A 23,109-nucleotide genomic window follows, 5' to 3' on the forward strand; every position below is an offset into this window, starting at 1 on the left:
TTCCCTACCCCTCAGGCCCTAAATTCAGTCCATGTGCCCTCACTATTAGGAAAGGAAAGACTTATTTCTCTGCGCAGAGGTGGAGTGGCAAAAACTACTATTTCCTGACTTACCTTAGAAATGTCACTTTATGCCACACCTGGGGCACCGGCCTCTTTCAAATAGACACATATGGAGGAAGGAATGTAGACGTGCTGAGCTAAGGAAGACCTTTACAGCTATACCTCGCTCTTCATGATTTAACTGTTCTCTCATTTGTGGACCTCTTCCAGCTTCCGGGCAGTGCTGTGAAGCAGGCCCAGTGGGCATCAGTTACTTTCACTGATGGAAGATGATACTATTACTCAGGGGGATTAAAAATGGTCCAAGGTGATTCAGTGGCAGAGGTAGGGTGCAAACCCAGTGCTCTGACAGCTTGCTGCCATGTTAGAGAAGCAAATACTTCAAGGTAGATGGCCAGACTCTCCTTCCACAGTGGGATGGGTCTGGACTACTGTCCTATCACCACACCCCACCCCTGGTTCCCCTGGTCACCAACCTGGGGAGCCGTACTCATGCCGGGGCAGGCGGCATATCTTGGGCATGACCTCGATCAGTGTTTTCACATATTGGAGAATGGTCCCTTGGAGCTGACAAAAGAAGAGTACAAGATGAGTGAAATAATCTACCGCTGCTGCATATGTGCATCTTGGGGCTGAACGCTGGGCTACTGGGGCCTATGGAGGTTCTGTTGAGACCCGTGGGTAAGTGCTATGGACTGAATATTTGTATTCCCCCCAAATTCATATGTTGAAACCCTAATCCCCAGTGTGATGGTATCTGGAGATGGGGCCTTTGGGAAGTAATTAGGTCATGAGGGTGGAGTCCCCATGATGGGATTAATGCCCTTATAAGAAGAGAAGGGAGAGAGAGACATCTCTCTCGCTCTGCCATGTGAGGACACAGGAGAAGCCAGCTGGCTGTGAAGTAGGAAGACGGTCCTCACATGTTGCCACTGTGATCTTGGACTTCCAGCCTCCAGAACTGTGGACAATAAACATATGTCGATGAAGCCAAATGGTATATTTGTCACAGCAGCCCTAGCTGCTTAAGACAGTAGGGCAGTGCTCCCTGAGAGGAGAGGCAGGCTCTCTCCCAAAGGTGGAGGTCAGCCTCCTTGCCCTTTGTAAGGAAACATTGGCCTTTGTAAGACAGAAAAGGAAATGCTCTCAGTGCTCCCTTGGGCTTATAGACTTCAAGGAGGGCAATTTCTAGGCATGGGGTCCCTTCTGGGGTTGGAGTCCTTACATGAGATCCAAACTAAGATCTAAAATGAAATGGGGCCAGGGAGCTATGAAGACTGAGACAATATCTAATTTAAGCATGGAAAATTCATGGCACATTCATCCCTCCTGTGTCCCAGGCAGACACCGTTAATCAATTACCACATCTTCCTTCTTAAATTTAGCTTCACAACCTGGAACAATCCCTGGTTATACACAGCTGCTACCAGAGGACTGCAGTTAAGAGGTGAATCCTGTTTGCTATTCCTGACATGGATATACATTAATCTAGTTCTCTTTTTTCATCTCAAACTTTTAAGAAAATTTGTTGAAATGTTTCAGTCTTGCTGCAGTGTCCTGGGGAATTAAATGAAGGTTCAGATGGCCATACTTGGGGTGGACATAGAATGGTGGCAAAGGTCTATGGAATTCCCTCGAGGCCAGTGGAGTATTGGTAGCACCAGTCATCAAGAAATTCCAAGGGGGAGAAGCATGGTGATTTATTAGAGATATCTGCCATGGGCATGGGAGGGAAAATGGCAGCACATGTGTCATGGATTTGTCAAGCTCAAATTAGATAATGCAGCACAGGAGATGAGTATGAGCAGTCATTAGTAGGCCTTAAAGTCAAAATCAAGATTGCTGAGTTCAGTTAGTAAGTACTGGGAGTGAGCTCAGCGTCAGAAAAGGAGAGGCAAAGCCACAGGTCAGAAGATGCACTGAAATGTTATAGAGTGATAGGTAAGAGGAATCAGGGGATAAGGGCAAAGGATTCCCTGGGTGATTCCTATAGACAGAGCCGAAGAGCCTGTGACTTGATTTTCCAGGCCAGGTAAAAAGTGAAAGCAAGCCTCATTCCTCTCAACCCTGCTGGCCCGTCCCAGGCCCCCTTCCTTACCAAGCTCTTGACGATCTTCAGCAGTTCCTCCATGACCACAGCGATGCCCTGGTAACCCAGGAGTCTGCAGATGGTCTTGAAATGAGGGGGTCCCACGAAGTTCCTATAGGAGCTGTAGATGTGGCTGTAGGCAATGTTGAGAGGCTGGAAAACAGAGGATGTGGCCAAGTCAGTGGCGGAGAACTGAATGGACACTCTGGGAGTCCTGGCAGGAGGTGTTTCAATCATAGAAAGGATAGAAACTTGATATCCTTGTTCTCTCACTGGGGACCCCTATGAATACATTTTGCAACCTGCTCATAGAGAATGGTGGTCAGTGACCACAGGATCGAGTGAAGGTCATCAGATGGGGCAGCAGTTCCCTAACAGAAGAGGAGAAAGGGCCTCCAGGTAAACGTTTTTAATAGGACTCATGCTACCCACAACTGTCCACACACAAACCAGGACTTTCACAACTGAGCTATGGGATGAGGGTAAAACAAATGACTCCCTTTCTCTAGGGGCATTTTCAATACTAGGAACTGGCTGGAAAGACCATGTGAGAACTCAACAGCTGATTCAACATTGCCTTCTTTCTACTCTGAGGCGCCTCCATCTATCACAGGGAGGAGTCTTGGGGACCAAGAGGCCTGGGAGGCAGGAGACCCCTGATGAGTGCATGGGAAAATCACATTGGCCTTTTGAGCCTCAGTTTCTTCATCTGTGAAATAAGGGGGTTGGATTACAACAGTGGTTCTGTAGCTTTTCGATTAGCAATTAAAACAAAAAAGATGCCACGGAAACAAGTAAATGAAACAGACAGAAGCAGAGTTGCTCTGATTGGGTGCTGGTTGGGGGCCACCTTCATTATCCTCTGGACCCCATGAGACACCATCGCTGAATTAGTGGAATCTCTTTAAGATCTTTCTGTCTGAGAATACAGGGCCAAAATAAAGGGCTCTGAATTGGTCTCACCTAGCTGGTGATACACTAAGGTTATCATTGACTTTGTTTTGAAATGCTGCCACTTACGGAGCACCTCATGCGAGACTTCATGATGCCCTCCAAGTGCATTTTCATTTAATCCACACAACCAATGTATGTGATCCGTGATCCATACAATTCTTGGCCCTAATTCACAGACGAGGGAACTGAGGCTCAGGGTGGTAAGTAGCTTACGCAAGGTCACACAGTTCATAGGTAACTGAGCCCTTATCTGAACCCAGGTGGCTGTGATTCCAAAGGCCATGTTCCTAACCTCTACCTACAATGGTGAACTTTGGAAGCTGAATTATTAGGTAAACCATAACCTTTTTTTTTAAAGAAAAAACTTCACTTCTAACCTTAGTTCTGAGTATAGTTTTCCTATCGGGAATTGTAAAAATCTTGTACACAGAACATGCAAATGTGGAAAGACCACATCTGATATTCTATTAGCTGAAATTCTCTATAAGCTGGCTAATTAGAAATCCTACATGAATTAAATAGGAACTGTAATGATGTTTTTGGAGCTCTGGAAGATTCTCAACTCTGGAGCCATCAAGGGAAGATTTAATTATGTTCAGTCTAGGTTTTGCATCAAGTACGCTTTACTCTACACGAATTATTCTAAACTTTACAAAACAAGCATCACAATTATAGTACCCTTGGATAATGAGGATAAACGAGGAACACAATTAGAGTGCCCACTAATAACAAGAATTCGTGAGGAATCAGAACACCTACTCATCTAGTAGGTTGAATAATAGTTCTCTTGGTAAGCTAATGCCTATCTATGGGGAGGCCTGGAATGTGAGAAAGCAGCGTTCTGCACTCAACACTGGTGTGCTGTCACAGCAAAATTTTGTCTGAGCCTGGGGGAGGGATCCCTTGCAGGTAGTTACTAAAGATTTCTAAATGTTACAGGGCAGCAGTGGTTTATGTAAGGAGGGAAAATATAACTGATTAAAAGCATGATGTTCACTGAGTTGATGGTCAGCAAATCCTGGACTATATGAATCGCTGAGTTTGATTTAGTCAACCATGGGGCCAGCCCATGTAATTTTCTGTGTATGGAGCCAACCATTTTACTGTCTCTGTAACAGGCCACCCTGCCAAACAGGGATGGGACCAGGGAGAGGTGAGTGAGGTGGCGCTAGGGCACACGTGGTACAAGGTGCTCACCCTCCCAAGTGAGTGCATCTTAGTTCTGGCCCTGTAATCAAAGGCCCACTCTGTAGTCTCCTGTTTCCTCTCCAAGGATGAGGTGGGTATAAAACAAACACCAGATACACCATGGCTTACCTCTGGTCAGGGAAGGAGAGTGACTAGAAAGGGGCATGAGAGAACTTTCTAGATGATGGAAATGCCCTACATGTTGACTGGGTTCTTGACTACAGACATGTATACATTTTTCAAAATTCATGAAAGTATATGTACACTTAAGATCTGTGCATGTTATTGACTGAAAGGTTGTGTCCCTCCCAAATTCTTAGGTTGAAATCTTAACCCCTATTGTGATGGTATTGGGAGGTGGGACCTTTGGGAGGTAATTAAGTCATGAGGGTGGAGTACTCATCAATGGGATTAGTGCCCTTGTAGGAAGACACATGAGAGAGCTCTACGTCTCTCTTTTCTCCATTACGTGGGATACGATGAGAAGAAGGCTGTCTGCAAACCAGGAAGTAGGCTCTCAACAGACACTGGATCTGCTGGCAACTTGATCCTGGACTTCCCACCCTCTAGAACTGTGAGAGATCATTGCTGTTTAAGCCACCTAGTTACTGTATTCTTGTTATAGCAGCCTGAACTAGGACAGTGCATTTTATTGCTTATGATTATACGTCAATAACAAAAGTAAATTAAAAAGCCCACTGGGCTATATCATAGCCTAATTTATTTCCCAACATTTGCTTTCAAAGATAAAAAAACATGATTTGAATTTCTTCCCTAAGAGGGATGCAGCTTAAGCCTGCACAGGCATGTAAGAAGGATGATTGGGCTGTGCTCACAGCCCAAGGCACCCCTCATGGACTTGTCCCCCAAGAGAGCTGCCTCCTCACTCCCCACCCACACCAGGTGCTGCAGCCTCTCCTCTGAACCCAGTAAAGCTCTGGGCATGTTCAGTCTTCTTTCAAATATCCTGTGAAAGGAACTTTTGAGCAGCAGGGAGCTTTCAATGGATATCCCTGGAGGGGACAAAAAGCAATCAGCTACTGTCTTCCCCCTGTATGATTCTCTGACTTATTTTCTTGCTTCATCCGAGTCCAGAGTTATTTACTGGGGTGGGCACACCTGATTTCAAATTCCAGTTCCATCAATTTACTAGCTAGATGATCTTGAGCAAATTAAACTCTCTTAGCCTTGGTCTTCCATAAGTAAAGATAATAAGACCAACTCCTGTAGGGTTGTTGGAGGTTTAAATGAGATGACATACATACAGCACTTAGCATGGTGCCTGGCACGCTGGAAGCACCCACTGAAATAACAGCCCTTCATATTCCTTCGTTTTGGTAATTTGGTAAGTAAAGACTATGAAAATACAGCTTCCTCGTCAAATTTCCCCCAGCAGCTTTGGCTATAGTCATGATCCCCTGAATGTGGACAGTACATCTGTGGGGTACAATTTCATACAACACGGTGTATCCTACACAGTGATGTGACAGAGGGCAGAGCTGGGACCAGCTGATGGAACATACCCCAAAATGCAGATTTTGCTCAATATTTAGAACTTTATAAAAATAGGAGCTGTCCAACAACAGACTGTGCTGGGTAAGGACGGAGACACGTGACATAGGGGTGTTGGAAGGGAGACCTGCCTGGAACAGAGGGTTGGAATAAATGTGTTATCAACTCCCCTCTGAGGTGCAAGCTCCAGTGTGGTCCTCCGGGCGCTCATCTTTCTTAGCGGTCTTCTTAACCCCCACTCCCACCCAAGGAATTTCTAATATAAGTCTCCCTTAGCACTTCCTGGCAAGCACAAAGCAAAATATATTTGGGTAGGTGGAAACTGTTCAGCAGCTCTCCCCAGTTCTAGGCAGAGAAGAATAATTGTGGATTTGCTGTATCACACACAGGGCTTAAAAAAAAAATCCCCCTTACAGACCCGCTCAATGCACATAGGAGGACTCTTGTTGACATTCCTCCATCAGTCTTGGATTCTGGTCTGGACCATTCAGGCCTCAGTTGATGGCCCAAGCTTAGGAAGGACCAGCATGAAATGAGCAGAATTCAAATCCTCCTTCTAAGTGAGCAAGCTCCCCTTATTCCCCAACTCCCCCCACCAAAAACACAACACACCCATGCAGGAGGAAACACATACACATGCTGCAAAGTACATGCACACACACCCACGCAGGGCACCCATCTGACCTGCTGGCTCAATAGGAGGCTGGGCCCTATTGAGAAAATGTGGGAATGTGGGAGCCGGGGCATTTTCTGAGGTTTGGCAAAGAAAAACAGGAATGCAACATGACTTGAGACATTGGAAACTTGCTACAAATCTCTTATACTGAACCAATCCTGCTAGCTGACTCAGGCTACAATCAATGTCTGCCTTTTGAAACTAATTATGTACCCTGTTTAGGATGTCTCACTTAAAATCAAGCTTGGTTAAATCGATCCTGCACAAAATAGATACCTTTATGAGATCTCAAGAAATCATCCTGATTCAGGAACTGGAGCATATTATTAATGTGTGACACAGATGCACATTTTTTTAAAGGCGAAACAGTGTGTGTGTGTGTGTGTGTGTGTGTGTGTGTGTGTGTGTGTGTGCGTGTGCGTGTGTGTGTGTTTTCCTGGTGTGTGTTTTCTGGCCGCACCGTGAGACGTGTGGGATCTTAGCTCCCTGACCAGGGATTGAACCCGTGCCCCTTGCATTGGAAGCGCAGAGTCTTAACCACTGGACACCAGGGAAGTCCGGGTGTGTATGATGAATTCCCCTGAGGTCGAATCAAGGCTCGCACTAGGGCAATGTTTAGATACCGATGATGACACTAAACAAAAGGCCAAACCCACAATCTCTAAAGACCAAAACATTATTGGGAAGTTATTGGTATAATTTAAGGAATAATTTGTGCCACAATCTACATCACTTGCAAGGCTGTTTTATGATAGACGCTCTACAAGTTAATTACGTAGAGATATTTTTAAAGTTTCCACTCATATACTAATTTCGGTTACTAGACCAGTTGCTAAAGGCTTTTTACATTTAATGTTACCCCTAACCCTAAGTGACAGAGCTCTTAGGCAGGGGTACTTGGACTCCAAACTCCGGAAGAGGAAACACTTGCTGACTGAATTTCTCCAAAGGTAGTTGATGTTTTTTTCCTGCTTCTGCTGGCTACCTTCAGGTGGCTGGGTGTTTCCTCTGAGGTCTTTTAATTCCTTGGCTGTTCCTATCACCCTGGAATCCACCAAATTGTGAAGTCCTGCCTCTAGCTCTCTGACAAGTCAACCACAAGGCAAAGAGCTGCTGCTGACCACCTATGACTGAAGGTCGACCCAGTAGAACGGCAGTGCATCAAGGAGGCTGGCTAGGAGCTTGGGCTCTGGACCGACAGACCTCAGCGTAGGGCCCTGCTCTGCCACAGCCTAGCTTTGTGATACTGGTCAAGTTACTTAATCCCTCTGAGCCTCAGTTTCTCCCTTTGTACCATGGTGATAAGACGGCCTACCTCAAAGAAGTCCCCATGGGTGAAATGAGAAAACACATTTTCTCATGCACTGAAATGTTCTCAGTGGTTATTTCTGAGTCATAGGATTTTGACTGCTGTCTTTGAACTTTCTGATACTCTTTATGTATGACGAGCATGTACATTAAAAAAAAAAATAAAGCTGTTTTAAGGGGAGAAAAAAGGAAGGAAGCATCATGCAGAGTGCAAACCCTGTCCATTACAGCCTCTGGATGAAGCTATGACCAACTCAGGAAATGGCTCTGACCCACGGACATTTTCTTCTTAATAATAATGGCTACTATTCCTAAGCTCAGCACTACTGAGATGGGTTCGTCTCACTGCTACAACATTATCAGGTGGGTAGTACTGATATTTGCCTTTTACAGAAGAGTTAACCAAGGCCTAGGGAAGTCAGAAAATTTGTCCAAGACCACAGAGTCAGGATTTGAACCTAGCCTGGGGACTCCAGCCCCTGGGTGCCAATCAGCTTTGGGATCAAGGTATGCTCTCTCACTGTCCCTTCACTGCCACCTTCGGGGAGGGAGCAGGGATCCCGCTCTTGGCTGGTTTCCTCTGGCAATGATTTACTACTGGTGTAAACCAACCAGAGACCACCTGGCCTGACAGGTGAAGGGGCTGCCACTCAGGTGACTGCAGAAGAGTCCTGCCTGAAGGTGAAGACAGTGAGCCTGGCTGGGGTGCGATCTCCTGAGCCAAGTGTCCCCAGATGATCCGTCTCATCTACAAGGGCCCACTGGCTTCTCTGGGTGCTGCTGGGGAATGGTGATGGCCCAAAGGAGCAGGATAAGCCCTGGACTTGGAGGCAGGGACCCGGGTTCCACTCCTGGCTCTGCCACTAATCAGTCACCTGGCCTGAGGAAAGCCATCCCTTCTCTCAGGATCTGCGAACCAAGAGGACTTCTAGGCCTTACATCCTGCAAGTGTCTCAACTTCTCAAATAAAAAGCTCAGGGTGAAAAATGGCATCCAGGAGCATTAAAAATAAATTCTTGTTTTCAGTGGCAAAGGCTTGAGCTCCATCTCGTCACACCACAGGCCCCCTAACGCTGGTATTTTTATTCCCCTCAAAATAACCTTTTCAAAAGGCATCTGCAAACTATGGCATTGGCCTTTCTGTGGAGAGGACACTTTCATGCTCTGCAGGGAGTCGCCATTAGCATGCATTACAGCAGATTCTAGACAGACGCCCTGGGAAAACTGAATGCCACGGGAGGGAAGCACAGAGCAAGTGTCTAATTGAGGGACACCGGGCATTCCGAGACCCCACACCTCACAGAGACCCTTGGCCCGGGGAGGGTCTGTGACTCACCGGGCAACTCTTTATAACTTTTTGATTATCACTGATGTGAATCAAAAGGAGACCTTCATGGGTCCACTTGGATACTTTGGCCAAGAACCAAGAAGAAAAAAGATGACTTTTAAAAATGCCTAATTTGTGTTATATGATTCAGGTCTAAATCCATCAGAGCTAGGGCTGCTGTAACAAATTACCACAAACATGGAGGCTTCAAACATTCGAATCTCTCACAGTTCTAGAGGCCTGAAATCAAGGTGCTGGAAGGGCCACGCTCCCTCCAAAGGCTCTAGGAGAGAATCCTTCCTTGCATCTTCCAGCTCCTGCAGGTCCCTGGCAGTCCTTGGCTTATGGCAGCATCACTCCAATCTCTGCTTCTGTCTTCACATGGCTTCTACCCTTTGCATCTCTCTGTGTATAAACATCCCTCTCCTTTCTCTTATAAAGACACCAGTCATTGGATTTAGGGCTCCCCCTAAATCCAGGATGATAACATTTCCAGATCCTTACCTAATTAAATTCACAAAGTCCCTACCTCCAACTAAGGTCACATTCTGAGGTTCTGGGTGGACCTGAATTTGGTGAGGGGTAGGGGTGGGGAATGCTCAAACCAACTCAGTATGAGTGTCCTGGCGGTTCAGCAAGCCTCACATGGGTTCAGCCCTGGGCAGGAGGGTAGCACTCATGTTTTCTACCTGACATCCTGATCTAGCCCAAGCGATCAGCTTTACAGATGATGGAACTGAGGATCAGAGAATAAAAGTGTCTTGGCCAGTGGCACACAACTAGGTAATGCCACAGGAGGCAAGAATAAAGAAAGAAGAGGGTGTAGAGGTGGGTAAGGAAGTGGGGTGGCAGTGGGGTGGGAGGGGATGAGGATGTAATTACTGTTTTACTTGTGGGAAAACAAGAACGGCAGCTTTGCATTTGCAACCATTGTCCAAAGAAGGTCTAGATGGGGAAAAATATGATAACTAGCTTATTAGAGACACAATTTAGGAGACTTTGAAGAATTAGTACCACTCTGAGGATCAGTGTGCAGGGGACTGTTTGCCTTTTTTTTCTGGCCAAAGGAATGAGAGCTCCTTTCACTGGGCAAAAGCCTTTCCAGACTGGTCCCTGAAACATCGTGCGTACAGATGCCTGCTGGTTGCCATGGTGAATGATACTGATCTGAAGAAATGAATAACGCGAGCGTTGGGGGCGACAGTGGAATTACTCACACAGTGGTGAGAGAGACATCAAGTAGAGCCCAGAGCAGAGGAGGGAGAAGGCAACATCCTTCAGCTTTGGTCCACTCTGCCTCTGAGGGCTGTGTTCTAACCGGATCCACTGTGAGCATCAGGTAAGGGACACAAATGGCTCTTCTTGGAAATGGAAATGGCTTTTCCTTTCACACTGCTTGGAGGAGGGCCAGGCAATGGCAATACGAACAGCTAAAAATAGGGGGGATTTAAAAACAGAAGCAGTGGAAGAAAAATAAATAATGGGAGACATTTAGTCATGAAAGCTGTGAATGCTGCATCTTGACAGAAAGCTCTTCAACATGTCTGCTGTAGAAAACTCAGTCTGCAAAGACAGCCAGCACAGATGTGAGGCAAACAGGAGAAGAGATTCATGACAAGAAACAGCATTCCTGATCACTCCTGATGGGTTTACGAGGGCTATTGCCTCTGTATCGTAAGTAATGAATTAAGCTCTTTTCATTGTGGTCCCTATTTATAGGGGTGTGGCGGGGTGGACGGGTGGGTATGAGAAGGAGACCCATGGAGGGAGCGCAGATACTCAATGTCTTCTGCAAAGTCTCTCGCTGGAGGGATCTGAGCACACCTGCCTTGTCCCTTTCATCCCCCATTTTTCTGGGAGAAAATTTCCAGCCAAACGGAAAGGAACTCCCCTTCCTGAGCATTTTAGTTCATTGTCATCCATAGAGAAGAAAAACAAGGCCTGAAAAATCATTCACTGCTGAGCATCTTCCTGTAGCTCACTTCCTCTAGGAGCACGGGCACGAACACAGGTGGTTGGAGGGAAGCAGGGAGGAGAGAAAGCAGCTCGTAATCGCAATCAGTGTGGCTTAATGTCCAATTCAGGTTAAAATCTGATCGACTGTTTTTTACTCTGTCATTGCAATCTGAAATGAAACCTTCTGCATTTCGTGTGAGAGAGGAGGGGCAGAGAACTGAGCTGGGTGAGATCTATCCGTGAACATACACAGGTTGACTCTGGCTGTCTCTGAATTTTAGCTCAGGGGAAATTCAGTAGCGGAGAACAATATCTCTCAAACACATAGAATTAAAAAGAAACGAAAAAGCTTGAAGATGGCGCACTTTTAGCAAAGCGAGAGGGCTAGCAATCTGGAGAGGGCTCATTTCACGTGTCAGGAAAAGCAGCAAAACCCAGTCTTGGTACCAGCACCGCATTTTGCAATAACCTTCTACGACTAAACCCGGCAGCCTTGTCTTTGTAAATCCAGTGGGTTACGTGGCTTTGGGTCTTGTTAGCTGATTGCTCCTCTCAGATTGCTCATCTGTAGAATGGGAATCTAGTTCAGAGGGTGTGATGAACAAAGGATATTTACTCTTATATGCTGAGCTTCTAGTGACCTGTGACATAGCAACTGCTCACTATTGCTGGTTATTACCATCATTGACAGTCACAGAACCAGCAGTATCAAACAGTAGCAGTCATGCTGGTATTCGGAGCTGATTGTCTTGACCTGTGAAACTAATTTTCTGAGTAATTCGGCTTTGAAGAAAGCTAACGAATGGACAAAACATGAGCAGAGGCTTTGGGGAGAAATCAGCTGCCGCTGAGTGATGATGCAAATCTCCTCTGGCTACGGGCAACAGCACTTGGAGGCTAAAAGACACAGTGGCCAGAATGTTCTAGATGAATGAGCTCACAGCACTTGGGGCAGAAATAGGAGTTCCAGAGGGAAATTTTAGGTGAAACAACTGCCTGACCTGGAGGTCACAGACCCTTGGTGACTAACGTGGGGACTCTGAGGCTGTGCTGATTTTTCCTTTCATTGCCTTTTTTCCCCCTTCTTTTTTTAAGGTTTGGGAACAATGTTGTATTTAAAGAATCTGAGCCACGGCAGGATGAGGCTGGGGGATGTGTGTGCATCTCTTTTGGGCCTGATGGCCCCCTGCTTTGGCATGAGACAACCCTGATTTGAACTGTGGTTCTGCCATTTCTCGGCTATGCCTAGCTGAGCATTGTCACCTCTTGGCCTCCATCTCTTTGTCTGTAAATCGGGGTCAATATTAGTCCCCATCTCGAATGCTCAATGAATGGTGGCTATGATTATCATAAATAAACACTTAAATGAGGAGATGACACTCTTCACTTTGATTCTGGTTTCAGAATCGAGATGAACATCGAGGTTGGGAACGTTTCTTATACGGGAGCCGTCATTTCCTGGTCGTCCTCGGAGCCCTGCCTGGAGGACTATTACCATATTATGTATAGGCCCAATTGGAACAGCATCTTCTCTGGCTATCTTCGCTACAGCTTCCACCACGAGGAGAAGGTGCCTCGAACAATCAGCTCCGTGGTGCTGGAACACCTCACCCCTTCCACTCTCTACTTCCTGTGCATCAGCTGCAAGAAGATCCTCTTCCCCTACAGGCACTACTGCACCATGTTCCACACCCTGGATAAGAGTCCACTGGCTGCTGGAAGTTCCCTGGTGGACCCCCAGATCTCCCTTTGGGTGCTGATGGCCATTCTGCTGGCCTGCTTCACGGCAGTCTTAGCCTTCATCTGCCTCCAGTTCTGGTGTATCCGTTGCCATGAGCCTCGATGGTCTTACAGAGCCGGCCTCATGGAGGAAGCCAATGGCCTGGTGAGATGGCCAGAGGAGGCCCCGGGTCTGGGTCAGGGGGAGGAAGACCTGCAGGGGCTCCCCCTGGTGGAAGTGCCACGCAAGAACTCCGGAGCTGACGCGGAACCAGAAGCTGCAGCCGCAGCAGCCGAACAGGATGCCCCTGACGTGGGTGCCCTGCAGATGGAGGGCGGTGTTCATCCTGCTGCACTGCCTCATTTTGGGGAGTGAGAGGTGGAGGGGAGGCAGCCCACATCAGGTAGCTTAAAGCCCTCCACGCAGCAGGTCTCCGGTAAAAACACGTCTGTAGACTACCCATTCGCCTCCCCTCAAATGTCAGAGCTCTGACACATGGACCACCTGGTTGGATGAATGCCCTTTGGCAAAGCTTCTCTACCTGGAAAACATATAACCCCCTGGTGTGCAAAGGGAGGAACACGGCATCTCTTAGGAGTGTCCATCTAGGGTAGGGGGGCTCAGTTAGGAATTAAAAGCATTTCAATATTAAAACAACCATGAATATATTATGGTATAGAAAGTGAAATCTGCATGACTTAAATAAAACACAAAACTTCCAGAAAATTTTTGAGTTGAAGATGGGCTCTTGGGTTATGCTTTCAGTCAGCTGAGGCAAACGTCCAGTCTTCTCTGCTGTTGAGGGGGGATTATTTTGGAAAGATGTGAGAAGCCTTGCTCTAGAGTGTTTTCCAACTTTCAGCCAATCACACACCACTTTGTACCCCATCTTCACCTTTTTTTAAACCACAGACTATCTTTACGATTATTAACAATACCTTTTCTTTAAATTGACTCATTTTTAACCTTATTTTAAAACATAGGCTTATGCTACTCCCCCAATGAAAAACCAGCACCCTCCTGCTATAAATAGAAGGGAAGATACATAATAAATAGAATGAAAACAAAACAATACTAAATTTGACTTGGATACTACTGCCTACTAAGGACTCTGAGCTCAGGGCCTGCTCTCTCATCTCTGATCAAAAGGGAGATTAGGGCTCCCCTGGTGGTGCAGTGGTTGAGAGTCCGCCTGCCAATGCAGGGGACACGGGTTCGTGCCCCGGTACGGGAAGATCCCACATGCTGTGGAGCGGCTGGGCCCGTGAGCCATGGCCGCTGAGCCTGCGTGTCCGGAGCCTGCGCTCCGCAACGGGAGAGGCCACAGCGGTGAGAGGCCCGCGTACCGCCAAAAAGAAAAAAAAAAAAAAGGGAGATTAGCAGTCCTTGGAAAGGTATTAAACACATATTAGCACCAACATAAGACTTGCTCCTTGGTATAATCAGCAAGGTTTGAAAGAGTATTGCAAAGGGAGTTACTTTGTGAGTGACTGTTAATTCATGCCATGACTGTGACTGTCTACAGTGCTGTCTGTAAGGGTTCCCTGATTTGAGAGAGTTGCCTTGACCAGACTGGCTGCTCTGGAGAAGACACCTGTACTCTCTCAGCATCATCCTAAGACTTTCTAAGCCCCACATACAGGCCCAAGTGAAGGGCACTCATCTTGGTTCCTCACACCTCCCAATCTAGGGCTCCCGACCTAGAGAAGCACCTTTTCTAACCATGCTATATTTATCCAGTCACTTCTTCTTCTAAGTCCATCTGTGCTTACTTTGTGAAAATGGGGTCAAAGGTGGCCATTTTTCATCCATCACACACACAAAAATCTTGGCTTTTTTGCCGTTGTTGTTGAGCTACTGCACCCTTTCTGTGGTGTTCTCCCACACAAGCCCGCAGGGTAAGAAACGATCTCCTACAAATGTCACGGTGATGGTAAGACTTTGTGAAGGGTGTTCCCCAGTGCCCACCCCGGGCGTGGAAATGGAGCTGGAGGAGGGTGGAGATGCGTCTGCTTCAACCTCTGCTAAATCCCCAGCATGGGGAACCTGCCCAGCATCTGGCCTACGGTGGGGGCTTAAGGAATGTCTGTTTAACGAATGGCAGAGGACTGAAAGTCCAGAACAGGCGCCACCTGGGAAGCTTTGTTAGTGTGTGAACAAAGTAGCAAGGAGACAGGAGGAGAGCTCTCAGCTCTAACTCCGGCCATCTGGGATTTCCTTCAAAACTCCACCTTCCCAACTGCTTCCTATCTGCAAATCCCTCATCTTCGCGGAGCACAAAATCCCAGAATCGCAGGATGATACCACAATGAATCAACCGAGAACAGGAGGAGATGGGACGCCGAGACAAGGAGACCCACACGCCTATTTCCCTGCTTGCCTCATAAAGTCCTCCCCAGACTGTTCCTGCCCAGAATCCAGCCCCACCAGGTCTGCGCTCACCCTCACCCCTGCTAGTTGTGAACAAATAAAGATGAATCTACTTGCAGTTGTTTCTGCCTGGATTTCACTGCTGCCTCTGTATCTCCATATGCTTTTGCTGCTTTTCTGATTTGAGGAACACTCTTCTGTCTGCTTTTGCTCACTAGTCCTCTTAGTAGTAGGACACAGGCAAGACCACTCACCTTGGACCCATAGAGGTAATAAGGCTGGACGTTGGCGGGTTTATCTCTTTGCGGTTCTTGGGTGAAAGGAATGGCAGTTCGGACAAAACTAGTAGAAGAAAAGAGATGGGGCAGGAGTTAACCGGGTCCTAATATTATTCTTCACGGGACTTGATATAGCGGGAGCCCTTCCTGATCAGGCGCAACCACACTGTTTCTTAGGCTGTGGCCTATACAGGTACTTCTGACAGACTCCCGTTTAACTCCTGTCTCCTCTTCATAGATGGGAACACTGTAGTCCAGGTTCACAGGCTCGACTCTGGGCTTGCAGATGCTCAGTGGTCAAGAAAGTCGAGAACAGGGTGGGCCTGAAAACAGCCTTCTCCAGGGCTTGGAACCTCCACCCTCAGTTTGGTTTCCTCAAGAGTAGAGTGCTGCAAACTCTTTCTATAAAGGCCCAGATAGCAAATACGTTCCGCTTTGCCAGCCAGATGGTCTCTGTCATAACTACTCAACTCTGCTGTAGCATAGGAGCACCCATAAACATGCTCATAAACAGTAAATGAGTGAGCATGGATGCCAGAGTTCCAATAAAACTTTGTGAATTTCAAATAATTTCTACTTGTCACCAAGTTATAATTCTTTGGATTTTTTCCCTAGCCGTCTCAAAATATCAATACCATTCTTAGCTCACAGGCTGAACAAAAAGAGCTGGCAACTGGAGGTGCCTCGTGGGCTGGAGTGTGCAGATCTCTGCACAAGAGGATTGAAAGTCCCAAATCTTTAGAGAACCGGAAGTCCATCTTGCTAAGTGTGTGGTTTCCTCCCAGACCCTTCCGTGACTCTGGCACATATTTATTCTACGCTGGCCGTGAGCCAGGCCCCGATGACACTGAGAGGGCTTGTCTGGAGGAGACAGCTGGCTGCTTCTACCGCCACCCCGACTCTGCTTTGCACAGAGACTCCCTTACCGGTTGGTGGACCCATTGTAGCAGTAGTTGGGGAGGAAGTCGAAGTTCAGCTCCCAGAAGACGTGCAGGGTGATGCGGCCGTAGGGGGCAGACACGTTGTGATTGGCCTCCCGGAACATGGCATCGAAGCTGTCCAGGGTCATGTGCTTACAGAGCAGCCGGTGTGTGAGCCGATTGATCTCCAGCAGCCACTCCAGCTCCTGCCCAGAGAGAGAGCCCGTGGCTGCTGAGGACTCACACACGCGCCTGGCACGCAGACACCATTATCTGAAAGATGCCTTTCATGCAGGTGAGGGCCCCTCAGACAACTTTATAACGGCCAGCATGGGACTAGGACCGCTTACGGTAGTATGCGACGTTCCCTTCTTCTGAGTGAAGGAAGTACCAGACCATGCCCAGGGAGGCTGCGTGCCTGCCCACAGAAGGGGACCACAGACCATGTGCAAATCCCTTGTCTGCACCCCACTGGGTAGAAAAGCATGACTACTTGCTCTCCAGTTTCTAGGTTAGTAAGGAAAAAGCTTGTCCCTCTGAGTTGCAAGTAAAGTAAAAGAAAGTTGTGAGCATCCATCCATCACCAGAGGCTGTCTCCACCCTGCAGAAAGCAATCAAAAGAGCTACCACCTACTAAGTACTTACAATTAGGTTGGACCATGTGAAACTACTGTTTTTTAGGTCAAACACCATTCAATGTTAGTAATTTTTTATGGTTCAGTCTAATACATGCCAAGCAGTATTCTAAGCACTTTATATGTGTTAACTCACTTCATGCTCAAAAACCCCTATAAGGTCAGCATGATGGCTGTTCTTGCTGTATACATATAGAAACTAGGCTTTAAGAAGTGCAGTAACTTGGCTTCAAATCCAGGAAGCTGGACTCCAAAGTTCACATTCTTAACAGTTGTATACTATAGAAATTTAAAAAACAGCTGCGGGCAGAACGTTCCCTCATCTGGACTCCTCCTGTGCCCCTCAGTCACACAGGGTTTGGTTACACATGTTGGCAAAGGTTTGGCTGCAAGCTATGGATGAAGGACGTGCATGAGCTGTGGGCCCTGGTCATTTGGAATCCAACCTTCAGGCAGAGAACAGGAACAGAGTGGATAATATCTGGACAGAGCAGGTCACTGCACTTGCTAGGAAGTAAAAAGGATAAAATCCTTTGGGCTGGCTTTAGTTCCTTGCTGTATTGCTATCAAAGAGAATCAAAGCACAGTCCTGTGCAGAAAGCATCTCTGTGATGCTCTAGGACACTCCTATACTATAGTGGTTAAGCCATCTTTTGAGATGGGTATGACTGCCCCTGTTTCATAGAGGGGAAAACCGAGGCTCAGAGGGTGAAGTAACTCGCTCAGGGTCATAGAGTGAATACAGAACAGGGCTTAGGATGTGATCCCAGGTCTTGCGACTCCAAGTCACGTGTGTTTGGCCCCTGTGACACAGCTGCCTGGAATAAAGAAGCAATGACTGAGAAAGCCCTTTGAAAAGCAAAGATGGCTTTACAACATAAAAGCTAAAAGAACCTCGGCAAAGGCAGTTCCCCAGAGTGTGGCCAGGAGGTGGGATGGTCAGAGAGCCAGCTATAAAAGCTGGGCCTTGGAGCCCAGTTGTCTACAGTCATAGGAGGTGGCCTCACACCAGAGATTCAATTTTATTCTCATCAGCCACAAGAACCCTCTGACTCTGGTTGGGGTCCAGAGTGTGGTAGGCCCAGACCACGCTTCCAATCTTGGAGCTTCGTCTCTCTGAAACTCAGATTCTGTGGCTCTAAATCGGGGGCAAAATACTGTATCGAAGCAACCTTAACTGGCTGCAGGTAAGTGAGACAAGCAGCGGGAGGAGGGAGCCCCGGGCTGAGCTGTCTGTGGCAAATTGGAGAGCCGCTGCCAGATAAAGGTGGAGCGGCTACTTTACGCCATCTGATGATTTGTTACTACGTCGGAATGGGGCTTAGTGATGGCAGATCTTGCCATCTCTTGAAAGGAGGCCAGAATCTGGATTGCAATTCTGGAATGGTAGCTGGAAGAATAAGTTTCCAGTCACTGTGCACCTTGAAGTAAATGAAGGGTGGAAATACAGAACCAGCTGTCTGCTTCCAATTTCTTGGGGCCTAGCTAGCTGGATGGCATTTTTGTTCCTATTCACTTAGGGTGGGTAAGTAAGTAAGTAAAAGTAAGTAAGTAAATACGTAAATAAATGCAATGAATGTGCATGATTTTATTTCTAAGATCACTGAGTCCCTTAGCACATGGAGGTGCCCTGTTACCATGAAGAGAGCTACAAGATGAGAAACTGGGATTGAACAATTTCTGTGTCTAATGTTCTGTGATTTTAACGGTCTCACAGATGTGCATCAGAGACTGAAGGAGAGAGTGCTCAACTCCGCTGATATGGGGGTGCTGGAAATGTAGGTCCACTCCTTCCGCCAAGCCCCAGGACTCTTTATTATGTAATGCAAACTGTGTTTTGCATCAGCCGTGTACTTCCAGCCTTTCAATCAGAAGAGGGCACTTGCCTGAGGGATGCAGGGCTCAGTGCATCAAGGCACAGAGGTTTAGAAGGCCACAGGGGTGGTCTAGGTGCCTTCTGAGAGGACATCAGCTCTCTATACTAAAGCCGGTTTACTGGGGGGCAACACAGAGAAGCAGCACTGGGGAAACAAAACACCCAAACGGGCAACTTCTGTAAAGTAGCGGAAAGGGCTTTTCCACGGGAACCGGAAAACGTGAGCGTCAGCCGCACTTGGCCGTTAAACCAGCTCTGTGGTCCAGGCGGGCCAGGAGGATAGGGGTCTCAAACTCAGGCACAGCAAGGCCTGGTAGGTCATCCCATGAATGAATCGTGCCACAGGGCCTGCGGCAAACCCAGGAGAGCCCAGCCCAGCCGATGGGAAAGTCTAGTCATTTCTAGGCAATTGGTGCTATCTGGGAAGGCTGGTCTGAGGTTGCCAGAGCTTCTGCAGTTTTATTCGAATTCTTCCAAGTGTTAAGTGTTGCCTCCAAATTTCAAATATGCTTCACAGCCTAAACAAAACACAGCCTGCAGGCTGCCAGCTCTCAACTTTGGCATCAGATCCCTCCGAGAATCTACTTGCTCAGCTGCGTATGATTAGGGCCACCGACCGATGAAATCTCTGCAACCCTCCCAACTGGGCATCTAGCCACCCACTCCCCTATCTCAGGACGCAGCTTCTAAGGTGGAGAGAAGGGATGAGGGGAACAGATCCCTTGCTTTGTTTCTCAGAAGGGGCAGAAGGCTTCTCAGCCAAGGCAGTGGGGGCCTCCTAACCCTACAGGACAGAGCATCCTTGGGCTCTCCTCTTCATGGGCTTCATGGGAAGTGGCTACTCTCCTGGGGGATGTTGCCCTCACCTGACAAACACAGGCTTTCACTGTTTGGTTTGATTTTGTTCACAGCTAAAAGTGCCTTTCAAGGGCTGGGAAGAGGCCATAGATACCCACACACAACCCAAAACCAGTTTTTCCATAAGATATGCTCATTCATTACTGGAAAACTAAAAGATACAGATAAACAAAGAAGATAAAAACAAAAATCCCACCTTTTGGAGATAATCACTGCTAACATTTGGCAAAGAAAAATATTTCTTAAAGTAGATCTCCCAGAAGAACTTGTGCTATATCATAGTGTCTCAAAGTCAGTGACCCAGTACTTTGGTGGGCAGTTGGGTCAAGTTCTCTTGGAAATGCTTGTGAGAATCTACCCTGAGAGCACCTCATTTGTAGCTCAAAATTTCTATGTTCCTCTCTTTCTTCATAAGCTATTTTCATTAAGGGCAAGGAACTATGCAAAGCTCTTTCCTGGCAGTATCTCATTTCACCCTTTTGACAAGTCTATGAGGTAGATTCTAATATTTCCTCCATTGTACTACAGGCTTGCAGTGTAAGATAAGCAACTCACCCAAGATCACCCAGCTAGTTAAGTGGTGGGGCCAGGACTGGGACCCCAAGGTCTTTCTGATGCTAGAGTCCTAGTTCTTAGTCCCTTTTTCTTTCTTTCTTTCTTTCTTCTTTTATTTAATTTATTTTAAACTTATTTTTTTGGCTGCATTGGGTCTTTGTTGCTGCGCGGGCGTTTTCTACTTGGGGTAAGTGGGGGGGGCTACATTTTGCTGTGGTGCGCAGGCTTCTCATTGCGGTGGTTTCTCTTGTTGCGGTGGCTTCTCTTATTCCTAGGCATGCGGGCTTCAGTAGTTGCGGCGCACAGGCTTAGTTGCTCCGTGGCACGTGGGATCTTCCTGGAACAGGGATCGAACCCATGTCCCCTGCATTGGCAGGCAGATTCTTAACCACTGCACCACCAGGGAAGTCCCAGTCCTTTTTTAAAAAACCACTTTGTCCATTAAAAAAAAAAAACCCTTTTTATTTTGAAATAATTTCTGACTTACAGAAAAGCTGTGAAAACTGCAGACTTCCTGCGTATTCCTGACCCAGTTTCTCCAATGTTAACCTCTTACATAAGTTACCTAAAGTAGGAAACTAACATTGGTACAATTCTATGAACTAAATGACAGAACTTATTCAAATTTCACCATTTTTTTTTTCCATTTTACGGTTCAATCCAGAATCCCACAATGCACTGAGTTGTCATGTCTCCTTAGCCTTTTCCAATCTCTAACAGATTTCAGCATCTCTTCATCTTTTATGATCTGGATGCTTTTGAAAAGCATTGTTAATTTTTTTTTTTTTTTTTTTTTTTTTTTGGTACGCGGGCCTCTCACCGCTGTGGCCTCTCCCATCGCGGAGCACAGGCTCCGGACGCGCAGGCTCAGCGGCCACGGCTCACGGGCCTAGCCGCTCTGCGGCATGTGGGATCTTCCCGGACTGGGGCACAAACCTGTGTCCCCTGCATCGGCAGGCGGATTCTTAACCACTGCGCCACCAGGGAAGCCCGAATTGTTCATTTTTGAACGCCATGTGATTTGGGTTTATCTGATATATTCTCATGATTAGATTGAGATTATGCATTTTGCATTAGGCATATATATCAGGGGATACATGAATATACCTTATTTCTGGTGATATTAACCTTTCATGCTTGGTTAAGATGGTGTCTGCTATGAATGGATAAAGAAGAGGTGGCACATATATACAATGGAATATTACTCAGCCATAAAAAGAAACAAAATTGAGTTATTTGTAGTGAGGTGGACGGACCTTGAGTCTGTCATACAGAGTGAAGTAAGTCAGAAAGAGAAAAACAAATACCATATGCTAACACATATATATGGAATCTAAAAAAAAAAAGAAAAAAGGTTCTGAAGAACCTAGGGGCAGAACAGGAATAAAGACACAGACGTAGAGAGTGGACTTAAGGACACGGGGAGGGGGAGGGGTAAGCTGGGACGAAGTGAGAGAGTGGCATGGACATATATACACTACCAAATGTAAAACAGATAGCTAGTGGATAGCAGCTGCATAGCATAGAGAGATCAGCTCGGTGCTTTGTGACCACCTAGAGCAGTGGGACAGGGAGGGTGGGAGGGAGACGTAAGAGGGAGGGGTTATGGGGATATATGTATACATATAGCTGATTCACTTTGTTATACAGCAGAAACTAACACAACATTATAAAGCAATTTACTCCAATAAAGATGTTAAAAAAAAGAGAAAACACAAATACAATAACAAGTATTCTGCAAAAAAAAAAAAAAAAAAAAGAAAAAAAAGATGGTGTCTGCTAGATTTCCCCACTGTAAAATTAGTATTCTTCCCTTTGCAATTAATAAATATCTTGAAGGAGATAATTCGAGACTATGTAAGAATGCTTTTTCTTCTCTAAGTATTTTTTAAATTTTTGAGTAATTTTAAAACTTTGGTGAAATACAGATAACATAAAATTTACCATTTTAACCCTTTTTAAATTAGGGTTAGATACATTCATATTGTTGTGCCACCATCACTACCATCCACCTCCAGAACTTCTTAATCTCCCCAACTGAACCTCTGTACCCATTAAGCACTAATTCCCTATTCCTTGGCAAACACCATTGTACTTTCTGTCTCTATAAACCTCACTATTCTAGAAACCTCATAATAAGAAGAATCATAAAATACTCTTCGCAAAGTTCAGCCCGCTAATTTTAGCATCTGTTACTGGATCCTGCCTGCAACCATTACTACTGTGGTGTTCTAATGGTGATTTTCTACTTCTCTCATTCCTTCTACTCATCTGCTTTTGAAGCGTTAAAAGCTTCCTTTGATTCACCGAAAGACTGATCAATCAAGTTATTCTAATTCTTGGAAAGAATTAGCAGAGAGTAGTTCAAATTGCTGATTAATAAAAGAAGGTAGCAGGCCTGTCCCATGCTTGTGCATCAGGAACAACTATATAATTTGCAAGTCCCAGCACAAAATGAAAATGTGGGGACCCTTGTTAGAAAATGATTAAGAATTCCAAGATGGTGACAGCAGAGCATTAAACCAGTCAAGAGCCTCTGTGGGCTCTATACTACTGCACACCCACGAAGCTGACGCTGCTGTGTAACCTTCCCTAGTTTGTTAGGACCACCCAGCTACTTTACAGAGCTGTAGAATCCTAAAGGACAAGCAGCTGCGCCCCAGGGCTGGCCATTTCTAGAGATTTCAAGATCCCCCCTCCACTCCCATTCTCTAGGCAACCAGGAAGGTAAGATTATTCTTATTCTTTTTAAATCTTTTTTTTTTTCCCGTCTCATTCAGATGAGAAAGAGACCCATTGCTTCTCTGTAACTAGCTCAGTACCAG

At 46.4% G+C, this 23,109-nt stretch overlaps 2 protein-coding genes across 4 annotated transcripts in view; one reads left to right on the forward strand and one right to left on the reverse strand.

The window, feature by feature from the left end:
- Positions 1-23,109, reverse strand: part of CYFIP2 (cytoplasmic FMR1 interacting protein 2) — a 133,714-nt gene that overhangs the window by 35,674 nt on the left and 74,931 nt on the right. For all 3 annotated transcript variants that reach the window (XM_007447124.1, XM_007447125.1, XM_007447126.1), the window contains 4 exons: positions 16,367-16,566; positions 15,417-15,504; positions 2,161-2,304; positions 539-629 (listed from right to left, as the gene is read on the reverse strand). In XM_007447124.1, the coding sequence (XP_007447186.1) occupies positions 539-629; positions 2,161-2,304; positions 15,417-15,504; positions 16,367-16,566 (523 nt within the window). The remainder of the gene's footprint in view (positions 1-538; positions 630-2,160; positions 2,305-15,416; positions 15,505-16,366; positions 16,567-23,109) is intronic.
- FNDC9 (fibronectin type III domain containing 9) lies at positions 12,484-13,167 on the forward strand. The gene has a single exon (XM_007447123.1). It carries the CDS (start codon positions 12,484-12,486, stop codon positions 13,165-13,167), a length of 684 nt encoding a protein of 227 aa, XP_007447185.1.

The sequence above is a fragment of the Lipotes vexillifer genome, unplaced genomic scaffold, assembly GCF_000442215.2.
Source record: "Lipotes vexillifer unplaced genomic scaffold, Lipotes_vexillifer_v1.1 scaffold194, whole genome shotgun sequence".
Taxonomy (NCBI): Eukaryota; Metazoa; Chordata; class Mammalia; order Artiodactyla; family Lipotidae; genus Lipotes; species Lipotes vexillifer.